At 33.1% G+C, this 12,879-nt stretch overlaps 1 protein-coding gene across 1 annotated transcript in view; it reads left to right on the plus strand.

The window, feature by feature from the left end:
* The window catches only part of LOC115890887 (serine/threonine-protein phosphatase rdgC), a 494,608-nt gene that overhangs the window by 446,475 nt on the left and 35,254 nt on the right, over nucleotides 1-12,879 (plus strand). Inside the window, exons 10-11 of the mRNA XM_030911238.1 lie at nucleotides 3,506-3,655; nucleotides 11,077-11,157. Of these exons, the coding sequence (XP_030767098.1) occupies nucleotides 3,506-3,655; nucleotides 11,077-11,157 (231 nt within the window). The remainder of the gene's footprint in view (nucleotides 1-3,505; nucleotides 3,656-11,076; nucleotides 11,158-12,879) is intronic.

Raw genomic sequence — 12,879 nt, forward strand, 5'->3', positions numbered from 1 at the left:
TACCAAGTTATGGTAGGGTCTTTTAACTGCTGGGCAAGCGTTTTGCTCTTCCAATCCTTCTTATTGCTCAATACTACATTGACATGTCTGTCAAACTTGTACGTTCTTGGCATATCGTCCACTGGGAGTTGCAGGAGTGGTATTTCCTTTTTGAGGGTGTTCCAAGCCCCTGATCTGACAATTCTCCCAGTACTAATTCCGTTAGTGACCATTCTAATCATTGTCGCATTGGCATATCTACCAATGACAATGTGCAGTGGTGTTAGATCTAGAATGACCTCCATTGCTGTTGTTGGACAGGTCCTCATGGCTCCTGTGATGCAAACACATGCTAGTCTCTGGACTTTGCATAGGTTTAGCCTTGCCGTCCGTTGCTGTAGTTTTGTGTACCAGGCAACTGCTCCATAAGTAATCATGGGTCTTACTATCATGGTATACATCCAGCGCAAAATGTTAGGGGAGCAGCCCCATCTATTTCCGGCCAGTCTTCTGCATATCATGAGAGCCTTTATGGCTTTGCTGGTAGTGTTCTTAATATGCCTGTTCCACAGGAGTTTACTGTCCAGGGTTATTCTCAGGTATTTAACTTCCTGTGTTGGCAGTATTTCCTTTCCATCTAGTTGGATTCTTTTCAAGTTTTTCAGACTTCGCCTTCTGGTGAATGGCACTATCGCGGTTTTGTCTGAGTTGATACTCAGCCCGACAGTCCTACACCATCTCTCAGTGATACGGAGTCCTCTTTGGATAATATCACACAAGGTGCCTTCATGTTTCCCCCGAGCGATCATGACTATGTCATCTGCATACCCAATGCAGTGTATTCCCGCTAGAGTTAATTCATCTAGTAGTTCATCCACCATCAAGCTCCACAGCAAAGGGGAGGTTACTCCACCTTGCGGAGTTCCTTGCGTTGTTTTAACAGCTACAGTTTTGGTGCCCATCTGAGCCTCTGCTGTTCGTGTTGACAGCATTTCCCAAAACCAGCGAATAATAGTTCTGTTCACCCCTCTTGTTTCTAGAGATCGCCTGACCACCTTATGTGGTATATTGTCAAACGCCCCCGCAATATCCAAGAAGGCACAAATTGCTGTTTCTTTGCTATCCAGACTTGTCTGTATTAGCTCCGTTAATTGGTACAGAGCAGTTTCTGTGGATCTGCCCGTTCTATATGCATGCTGACTATCATGGAGTGGTTTAACCTTTAGATTTTACCGTTTACGTCTGTCATATTTCCATTAGTTCAGTTAGTGCTCAAGGGGGCGCTACAATCGATCCTCGTTAAACGTGTTGCCTATTTCTGACTATGGAAATGACAACTCTTTTATTTTATATTTCTCTATGTTCCCTATATTCTTTTATTAATGATAAATAAGGATATCCCTAGGTGCCCCAGAGCTAGGTGCTCCCAGCTAGGTGCTCTCTTAGCTTAAATATGTAAAAGGTAATGACCCAGAAAGAGACACTATATTATTATCAAACACGTACCAAAAAATTGCCTATTAAATCAATATCTTTGAAGACAACATCCTGCATCTTGTTAAATCTTTCCGAACATATTTTATAGGAAATATTTCGTCTATGTTTGACAAAAGAATATATCTACCTTCAATTTTTGTTTCGCAATATTGAAAGAGTCTTCGTATATACCGGGTGCGTCTTAAAAGTGGCTCACCCCTATAACTTTTTTTATTTTTCCAGATAAAAAAAACGAGATTTGGTATGTTAGTATATGACATGAATTAGGATTGAGTGACGTATTCAATTGTTTTTGGTCACTTCCTGTTTCACCGGAAATACAACTTTCGATTTTTAAATGGCACCCTCGGTATTTTTTTTTTTACTTCATTCGATAGAATATGACATTCTCAATAGAATGACATATCATATGTCAATTTTTGACATTTTTACTTAATAAAAAATCGTATTTTAAATTTCGTTTTTTTAATCTAAAGTGTTATGGCTATGTTAAAAACACTAATTCTTAATTTTAATTTTATTAATGTTTCTTGTCTCTTGTCCTGGCCTGTTAAAAGATATCCAAGTCATATTTTTAATCATATCTCAATTTTTTAAACGATGTACTTAAACAGCCGTTAAACGGTAGCCTACTAAAATGCCGTTAATAGATATTGTGACGTCGTTCATGTCGGCGGAAAGTAATGCCTAACCTTAAGCATTTTGCTTAAGAGAGAGCACCTGTGGGTCAGTGGCTGAGGCTATCGCTTCGTAAGCCAATGGTTCGTGGTTCAAATCTCATGCCGACCAAGACTTTTTTATATTTTTTTTGCTTGTAGCGTGATCTTATTGCATTGGTTTCACTCTTTTTGGTTGGATTGGTTTAGTTATTTGGCGGGTTGGTTAGCGTGGTTATTTGGAGGGTGTTAATTCATTGGTTAGTTGGTTATTTGGTGGGGTTGGTTGATTTTTACTAATTTATATTTATTTTTTATATTTTTTATCAGTGTCGAGGCTAGTTGCGTTGGTTAAGTTGGTTATTTGGAGGGGTGGATAGCGTTGGTTAGTCCTTATAAAATTCCTATATTTCATAAAGCCGTCAAGTGCGTCACATCAACGACGTTATACCTATTAACGGCATTTTAGTAAGCTACCGTTTAACGGCAGTTTAAGTACAGCCTTTTTTAAATGGAACAAGGGTGGCTCATTAGCATATTTGGAAAAAACATTTTTTACGAATAATTTGATACCACACACTTGGTATTTTGAGTCAAATTTTCGTTATGAACCGCATGTTATAATTTCAAATAAACCATAAATATGCGAAAATGTCAAAAGTTGACATATGATATGTAATTCTATTCAGAGTGTTATTTTCTATGAAATAAAGTAAAAAATACCGACGGTGCCATTTAAATATCAAAGTCATTTTCGGCGAAACACGAAGTGACCGAAAACAATTGGATACGTCAATCAATCCAAATTTATGTCATATACTAACATACAAAATCTGTGTTGTTTTAACTGAAAAAATAAAAAAGTTATAGAGGTGAGCCACTTTAGAGACGAACCCGGTATATTGCAACTGTTATATTTTTCTACCTAATTGTTTGGAGCTCAAAGTTCCGTTTGCGAATTATGTATCACAAATTGATGTTCTATTTACAAATACGGACCTAAAAGGGTTTTATTCCAAATATATAAGGGCGGCCTTTTCGAGGTTACCCATAGCAACTACATGAAGCCCACCCACTGAAATGTGAGGCAATAGGGATTTTCTTGTTTATTTATCAGAGAGTTGGCAAAATAATACGGCTTTTAGTCTTTGTTTACATCGATAATATTTTTCGGAAAATATAATAAAAATGTTCGTTCAAAAATATCACCAATAGGATAGATTATGAATAATATCTGTCAAGAATAACAAACAGCTATATTTATTTAGTTAACAGTTTAGTTTGTTTAGTGATAATTAGGACATGCCAGATGTGCATTTATTTATTTCTTATTTTTATGAAATATAACCATGACTTTATTTTTTAATTTCTAGAAAAATCATGAAAGACTGCTGAAACTTTTTGAAGGTGTCTATCGATGGTTACCATTGGGAACAATTATCAATAACAAAGTCTTAGTTGTGCACGGGGGTATATCAGATACAACCGACTTGGAGATGATTAGAAGTTTAGAACGGGAGAAGGTAAGGAACTGTTTATAACAAAATAAATTCGTTAATATCTTTACTATTTACTATTTACTATTTACTATTTACTATTTACTATTTACTATTTACTATTTACTATTTACTATTTACTATTTACTATTTACTATTTACTATTTACTATTTACTATTTACTATTTACTATCTACTATCTACTATCTACTATCTACTATCTACTATCTACTATCTACTATCTACTATCTACTATCTACTATCTACTATCTACTATCTACTATCTACTATCTACTATCTACTATCTACTATCTACTATCTACTATCTACTATCTACTATCTACTATCTACTATCTACTATCTACTATCTACTATCTACTATCTACTATCTACTATCTACTATCTACTATTTACTATTTACTATTTACTATTTACTATTTACTATTTACTATTTACTATTTACTATTTACTATCTACTATCTACTATCTACTATCTACTATCTACTATCTACTATCTACTATCTACTATCTACTATCTACTATCTACTATTTACTATTTACTATTTACTATTTATTATTTACTATTTACTATTTATTTTTTACTATTTACCATTTACCAGTTACCAGTTACCAGTTACCATTTACCATTTACTATTTACTATTTGCTATTTGCTATGTACTATTTACTATTTACTATTTAATATTTACTATGTACCATTTACTATTTACTGTTTACTATTTACTATTTACTATTTACTATTTACTATTTACTATTTACTATTTACTATTTACTATTTACTATTTACTATTTACTATTTACTATTTACTATTTACTATTTACTATTTACTATTTACTATTTACTATTTACTATTTACTATTTACTATTTACTATTTACTATTTACTATTTACTATTTACTATTTACTATTTACTATTTACTATTTACTATTTACTATTTACTATTTACTATTTACTATTTACTATTTACTATTTACTATTTACTATTCACTATTCACTATTCACTATTCACTATTCACTATTCACTATTCACTATTCACTATTCACTATTCACTATTCACTATTCACTATTCACTATTCACTATTCACTATTCACTATTTACTATTTAGAGGGTGACCCAGGCTACAAAAATATCTGAAAAATATACCGTGTGTTGCATCACAGATTTGGACATAGGAAATCCCATGTAATTTTTAAAAATGTGTTTAAGTTTTTTTTTTAAGTTTTCCCCATTTTATTGAAGTGAAACTTTTTTACGCGCGGTGGGAGTAAAAATTCAAGGTCGTGACACACTACGGTCTTGGCACGACGCGACATGAACTTGACTTTGCCTTGACGCACGAGCTAGCGAGAAAAGAAGAGTGGTAAGGATCGCGCAAACACAAAAAAACATTTGATTTAAAGCTAAGAAAAGCATTATAATAAACTTGATGCTGTACCTGGGTACCAGTATTCTCTGGTTATGTGCTAGGAAGTAAATTTTCATGTATATTTTCATCGATAAGTTTGTAGCTTCTGAATAACGGTCCAGGTATAAAGTATTTAGCTTATTTGCTAGCTCAGAATTAGAATTATTAGAGTTAGGCAAATCGCATTTTCATTGAAGGACATCGTCATATTTATCTCAAACCAATAATCAACGAAAATATTCGTATAATTTAACAAAATTACTGTAAACCACTATAAATACAAATTAGAAAAAAATTGAACATAACCAGTGTTCAAATATTTTCTCTTCTTAAAATTCTTAGGCATTTGCATAAAAGTGCGTATTTTGGGTGGCGTTCCACAAAATTTGCAGGCTATTTGCAGGAATTTCCTATGTCCAGGTCGGCGAAGCAACAGACTGTATAAACTATGATATTGAGCTTTATATAAAAATATTATTAAATTAAAATATTTTCTTATCTCTGAATTTTAAGGGCTATAAACACAAGTAATGATTAATAGTGTTGGGGTGACTGTAATTATTAATTTTCATATGACTAAAATGTGCGCCCATATTCTAACGACACAAAATGTAAAAACGGTAACTACACTATTCCGACACAATTTTCATTGTTATAAAAGTTCTGAGCGATAATCTACGCTCATAAAAACAGCAATTTATGGTATTATGTCGCATAAAATGCTCACACACTGTGGCTTTAATTTGCGGAAACGGAGCTATAAAGCGCGTTATAAAGGGAACCGTTATTATTCTGAAAATGTATCGAATAAAAGGACTTTAAACAAAATGTAAAAACGTGACAGTGTTACTGTTAGAGTAGATTAGTTATTTGAATGTACTGTTTTAGGTAGATCATAGACCTTCCGACTTTTCCACGTCCTAGAAAAATTAAACATAGTGTAATAGCACAGCCTATTCAGGCCCAGTCAGCCGAGTTCGTTTTGTACAGGGTGTCCCATTGAAATTATTAGGTATCGCCTTTATTAGTGAAAATAGAAGGATGCCGCTTGGCAGATCTGGCACCCTTCGGATCAAAGGCTGAAAACCATGGGTGGATATTTCTGTGTGAAATTGATTTCTCAAACATGCGACTCAATGCATCCCGAACAACATGATCCGCCCCTTTACGATAAACTAAATTGAAGGAGTTTTTTCGCAACTTAAGTGACTAACGAGCCAATCTCCCTAAAGAGGTTTTCAAATAGCTAAGCTAAAGTAGAGAATAATGGTCAGTAAGAACTGTAATGAAAACTGAAATTTCTCTTCATTCGCGTTCAGTAACAGAGTAGTTACGTTCCGCTCAAGATAACGAACGACTAGCATAAGCTATGAGTTTTTCTTCTCCGTCCAAGATTTGTGTAAGGACACCTCCAAGTGCTGTATCCAATTTATTTCAAACCACTAATCAACGAGAATATAATTTAACAAAATTACTGTAAATCATTATAAATAATGAACAAAACATGTAAAAACAAACCTTTACAAAATCAGATCACACAAATTGTTGGTTAGGTTCAAAACTTATTCTCTTTTTTTAATTAATTTAAAGGCCTAAGCTACTAGGACTCTGGCAATTCTCTTCTTAAATAAGTTTTAAGAGGCGTTAACATTATTAGGCATTTGCATAAAAGTGTGTATTTTGGGTGGTATTCCACAAAATTTGCAGGCAAATTGAAACAGAAAATGTACAGAAATAAATTGAAAATAATATTTATATTAAAACAGCATTATACAGGGTGGTCCGAATTGTATTCCGGAAACTTCGGCGGCATATCCTGCAGATAAAAATAAGTAAAAAAGTTCGTATAAATGTATGTCCTAAAATGCTTAGTTTCTAAGATACAGGGTGTAGAAGTTTCATTTTTATTTCGATTTTTTCCTAATAATTTATGAAGTAACGTCGATATTTCGACGAAAATTAGTGCGTAGGAGTTTTTTGACATGAGGAATTTAATTTTTATGTCAAAATGACTCCTATTCGTAGGGGGCGCCACCTACATGTATTTTAACTGTTTTGAAGAGTAATAACTTTTCGTCCGTACCTGTATAAAACTACTGAGTAAAAACCTATACAATTACGACTTTTTTACGTAAAAATGGTCTCTTGGTAAAAATCGCTACGAGTAATGGTTCTCGAGATATTTGGTTGTGACATAAATTACACATGTTGACTAAATAGTTATTAGACTGTAATCATAAATTTGAAATGTTTTTGTGCCAAAAGTTCAACAAAAACTGTTTTATCATATCATTTTTTCGCAGAAAAATTTATGATTAATTTAAAAAAATAAAAATTTCACAAAATTAATTGCTTCAGTCAAATAACTATCTACCCAACGTGCAACGTGTTTATTTTTTTCAATAATGACATGTATTGACTATTTCCATTCTAAATATCTTGAGAACGGTTGCTCGTAGCGATTTTTACCAAGAGACATTTTTAACGTAGAAAATCACGAAAATGTATATTTTTTCACTCAGCTGTTTCATACAAGTACGGACGAAAAGTTATTACACTTCAAAACAGTTAAAACACATGTAGGTAACGCCCTCTACAAGAAGGAGTCATATTGACATCAAAATCAAATTTCTCATGTCAAAAAACTCCTAATCACCAATTTTTATCCAAATATGGACGTTACTTCAGAAATTATTTGGAACAAATTGAAATAAAAATAAAACTTCTACACCCTGTATCTCTGAAACTAAGCATTTGGGGACATACATTTATACGAACTTTTTTACTAATTTTTATCTGTAGAATATGCTGCTAAAGTTTCCGGAATACAATTCGGACCACCCTGTATATCACTTTTTCAAAATGTCCTTCAAATCTTCCAATTTAATAGCTGTTAGTAAGAAGTTTCACTTCAAATATGCGCAGATAGTGCACACACTGTTTTTTTTTCGTAAAAACAGCCTACTCCACTGTATTCTACGTAAAAAGATATACGAAAAAAAATACAACAGTGTTCACCTTCTCGATACACAAGAATGGTAAATTAATAGGATTGCTCATCCTCATAAGACATACGTTCGCCTCTTCCCGCGCTTCAGTTGACAGTTGTGACGTCATTGTAGTCCTTGTCATGATAGTGTGTATTTTTGGTTGCCTATGCTAAACTTATAAAAATAACAGCTGCGAAATTTTGACTTAATTATTTTGTCAATTTTAAATGTGAAAAAGGTGCCTTTAAAGTTTTTAGAGCTATAGAGTGTATAAATACGTTCATTTTGTGTTGTGGATTGTGACAAAGTGCTTACGATGTTTATTAATTGTGCCTGCGATATTGTTTATTAATTATTTTAAAGCAAAATATGGAAGTACTCTAAAAATAATGCTTGCAAAAGGTGATGTTGGGAACTGTTGTTCTTAAAAATGCATTATCCGAGTATTTAATACGATTTATACAGTTAATTTTCTATACTGCATACATATAAGGTGTTTAAATAAATAAACTAAATAATGAACGTTTTGCATTCGGCAACTAATAATGCACGTGTGTGTATTATTGGTTGCCGGATAAGGACTAATAACCATGACAAGGACTACAATGACGTCACAAAGCGAGTAGTTTTCGCATGCACCTGGCGGACACTTTTAGCTGAATGAGCAGTCCTATTTGGTTAACTGTTCTTGCTCGATACCTTTCAATAACAGAGATATAGGGAATGTTTTAAATTGCAAAATTTTCAATAAGACCCTGTAACTCAGAAACTAAGAGGGATATGAAAATTTTATTTACGGCATCTTCCGTTTGACAAAAAAGTAAGAAAGGTTGTGCAAACCGCATCTCAATACACCAAAACACTTTTTTAAACACTGGTCGCGTGTTTTGCTATGTTAGTTTTGGTGTATTGTGGTGAATTAGTATTTTATTTTGCTGTTACTAAGTAGATAAAATTTGAATCTCCTAGTCAGATATTGTTATTAAATATTTCAAAATAAGTCAGTTGGTGTACCAAAACAATAAATATACAGGCTGCTCCGAATTATATCCCAGAAACTTCGGCAGCATATTCTGCAGAAAAAGTATATGTCCTAAAATTCTTCGTTTCAGAGATACAGGGTGTAAAAGTATAATTTTTATTTTTTTTTCAAATAATTTTGAACTATAGTCTATGTTTGGGTAAAAAAATGGTGTTAGGGTGCTTTTTGACATGAGTAATTTGATTTACATATATCAATATGACACCTACTTGTAGAGGGTGCCACCTGCATGTGTTCTAACTGTTTTGAAGAGTAATAACTTTTCTCGACCGTACCTGTATAAAACTACCTAGTGAAAAAATATACATGTCCGTCATTTTTACGTAAAAAAATATATCTGAGTAAAAATCGCTGCGAGTAACCGTTCTCAAGATATTGAGAATAGTCAATACATGTCATTATTGACAAAAAATAAACATGTTGAGTAGATAGTTCTTTGGCTGAAATGATATATTTGGGGACTTTTTTTAGTTAATCATACATTTTTCTTCGAAAAAATTATGATAAAACAGTTTCTGTTCAACTTTTGGCACAAAAACATTTCAAATTGATTATTTCGGTCTAATAACTATTGAGTCAACATATTTAATTTATGTCAATAATGGCATGTATTGATAATTTCGATTCCAAATATTTCGAGGACCATTACCGTTAGCGATTTTTATCAAAATATCTTTTTACGTTAAAAACGTAAATGCATATTTTGTTACTAGATATTATACAGGTACGGACGAAAAGTTATTACTCTTCAAACCAGTTAAAAAATATGCATGTGGCGCTCTCTACAAGCATTTTAGGGACTTTTTTCTGAACTTCTTTTTGAGAACTTCTTATTTTTGTCTGTAGAATATGCTGCCGAATTTTCCGGAAAGGAATTATTCGGACCACCCTATATACCGTCTCAAAAGTGGCTCATCCCTATAACTTTTTATTTTTTCAGATTAAAAATTGAGATTTGGTATATTAGTGTATGACATAAATTAGGATTGATTGACGTATTTAATTGTTTTCGGTCACTTCCTGTTTCACCGGAAATTACTACAACTTTTGATTTTTAAATGGCACCCTCGGTATTTTTTTACTTTATTTGATAGAAATTGACATTCTGAATAGAATGACATATATTATGTTAACTTTTTACATTTTCATCTTCGTTCCATTTGAAAAAATTGAGTTATTATTAAAAATACGATTTGGGCATCTTTTAACCGGCCAGGACAAAACACGAAAAACATTAGACGATCAAATCTATTCTCCAAGGCTCCTTGATTAAAAATTAGTGGTTTTAACACAGCCATGGCAATCTAGATTGAAATTTAAAATTCAATTTTGTTTTAAGCGAAAATGTTAAAAGTTGACAAGTGATATATCACTCTATTCAGAATGTCATTTTATATCGGATAAAGTAACAAAATACCGAGGGTGCTATTTAAGAATCAAAAGTGTAGTCATTTCCGGTGAAACAGGAAGTGACCGAAAACAATTGAATACTCCAATCAATCCTAATTTATGTCATATCTAACATACCAAATCTCGATTTTTGATCTAAAAAAATAAAAAAATTATAGGAGTGAGCCACTTTTAAAATGCACTCGGTATAGAGTATTTCATTATTATACGATATTTCTTTAAACCCCTATAATATGGCAACAAGCTAAACTCACACACAAAGTCAAACTTTGATAAGCCACGAGTTCGATATAATGCTATATTGAAACAGCGCTGATTAAAGAGCCTAGGGATGTCAATTGATTTAATATCGACTGACACGTTAATCGCATTAACTAGGTAAGTAACTAAGTCAGTTAGTAAGGTACCTTGCAAAACTTGGAATTATGTTCAACGAAATAAATTATCAGATATATCATCGATAATATTGGTGGGAATGGTAGATTACCATTCCTGCATTTCCATAGACGTATTATTCCAGTATATTACTGAAATAATTAAATGTCTGTCACTAACTCGATATATTTTTAAATTTGCAGTATGTTTCCTTACTTCGGCCTCCTCTGGGCGACAGTTCAGCACCAGGTGCAGAAGCTATTGATAAGCTGGAGTGGAAGCAAGTAAGTTAACCGATTTACATTTTGATTAGATTTTGTCACTATAAAAAGTTATAATACAGTGACAGTAATACATGTTTTACCTACTAATAAAAAATAAATATAATCTTATATGACTAAACGTTCTCCAACCTAGTATGAGTACCTACATCTCAATTGCAAAATCTTTAACGAGTGGTAGAGGAGTCAAAACCTTTCAATCTTTGCAAATGTTTATTTCAGAAAATAATTTTGTTTAAAAATGGACCAGCATATTCCGGGAATCAGCTACTTCCCATCATCAGGCCCAAAAAGCTAAAATAATCGAAATAACAGTCAAAATAGATAAATATATAAATCAATATCTCTCTCAAAATGTTTATCTATTTTGATTGTGATTTCGATTATTTTAGCTTTTTGGGCGTGATAATGGGAAGCAACTGATTCCCGAAGCATGTTGCCCCATTTTTAAACAAAATTATTTTTTGAAATAAACATTTGAAAAGATTGCGAGATTGTGAGTCCCCTACCCCTCGTTAGAGGTTTTGCAATTAATCTTATATGGTTTACCAGTTTAAGTGTGTTGGTATTATGTTATGCTATTGTACCTCATTACCATAAAGGACGGTCCACACTTGCTATATAACACTGCTATATAGCAAAGTTATATAACATGTTACATATTTTTTAGTTATATTTAGCAAATTTCGATGCTATATAACTTGCTAGATGTTATCCATTTGTAGTCGGTAAAGATCAAAAGATGTGGTGCAACATTGCTATTGTAACATGAAACAACGCGTCCACACTTGCTAAATTTCTAGTTTAGCCGCTCATATTTTCAGGGACATGCGCGACAGAATCTTAGTGTGGTGAGCTGATATTGGTTTGTTTATTTACTGGTCAATAATACCATATGATCGAAAAAAAAACTGCCTCCCGTCGGCCTCCCGTCCAGTTGGCTTGGACATGACGATCGATGACATTCCCCATATAATTTTCCATATAAAATGGCAGCGATTTTCATTTCATAGTATGTATTAGGAAACAGAAAAAGTTGAGAAATAATGCGTAATCTAATAGGCCAGTTCCAGCGGGAACAAAAGAAATGCAAATCAGGAACTGCATGGTTTAGATGAAATGGATAATTCAAAATGGTTTGCTTTTGCTTTTACAGTACGTCTGTCCGTTCTGTAGCTACGGGGTATCCGTGAGAGGGGAAACGATATTCTCTCGATGTTTTTCGTAAAAAATAGACGACGCGTCCCATCAATAAAAATTAGACAAATTTGCAAGTAGCCAATAAAATGAGTGGGCGGAGCGATTTGCCGTGACGCACTCGTCAAATTGACGTATAGAATATATTGCTGTTTATTTAAATGTTTTTTGTCTGCATTCCTTTCATAGACACAGATCCAGGAGACGAGACGTACTGTAAATTATTAATATTTTTAAAAGACAGACGACACCACGAGAAACAGCCGAGGCAAGTATTGAAAAGATATGCTAACTGAGTTCAACTGTATCTAGATCTTGCTGGTAGGCTATGGCGGACTCAAAATCGACTTTCTTTCCTTTAGTTCAAAAATAATTACGCACGCCGCTGCTGCGAGCTGAACCTCTTTCTCGCCAAAACGATTATTGACTACGAAAACTATAATGTGGACGGCTCCCGGTTTTTTAACATGTTACATGTAGCTTGTTAAATAGCAATGTTATATAACATGTTACTAAATGTGGACCCTC

This window comes from Sitophilus oryzae, unplaced genomic scaffold (assembly GCF_002938485.1).
Source record: "Sitophilus oryzae breed Bouriz unplaced genomic scaffold, Soryzae_2.0 scaffold_937_pilon_pilon, whole genome shotgun sequence".
Classification (NCBI taxonomy): domain Eukaryota; kingdom Metazoa; phylum Arthropoda; class Insecta; order Coleoptera; family Curculionidae; genus Sitophilus; species Sitophilus oryzae.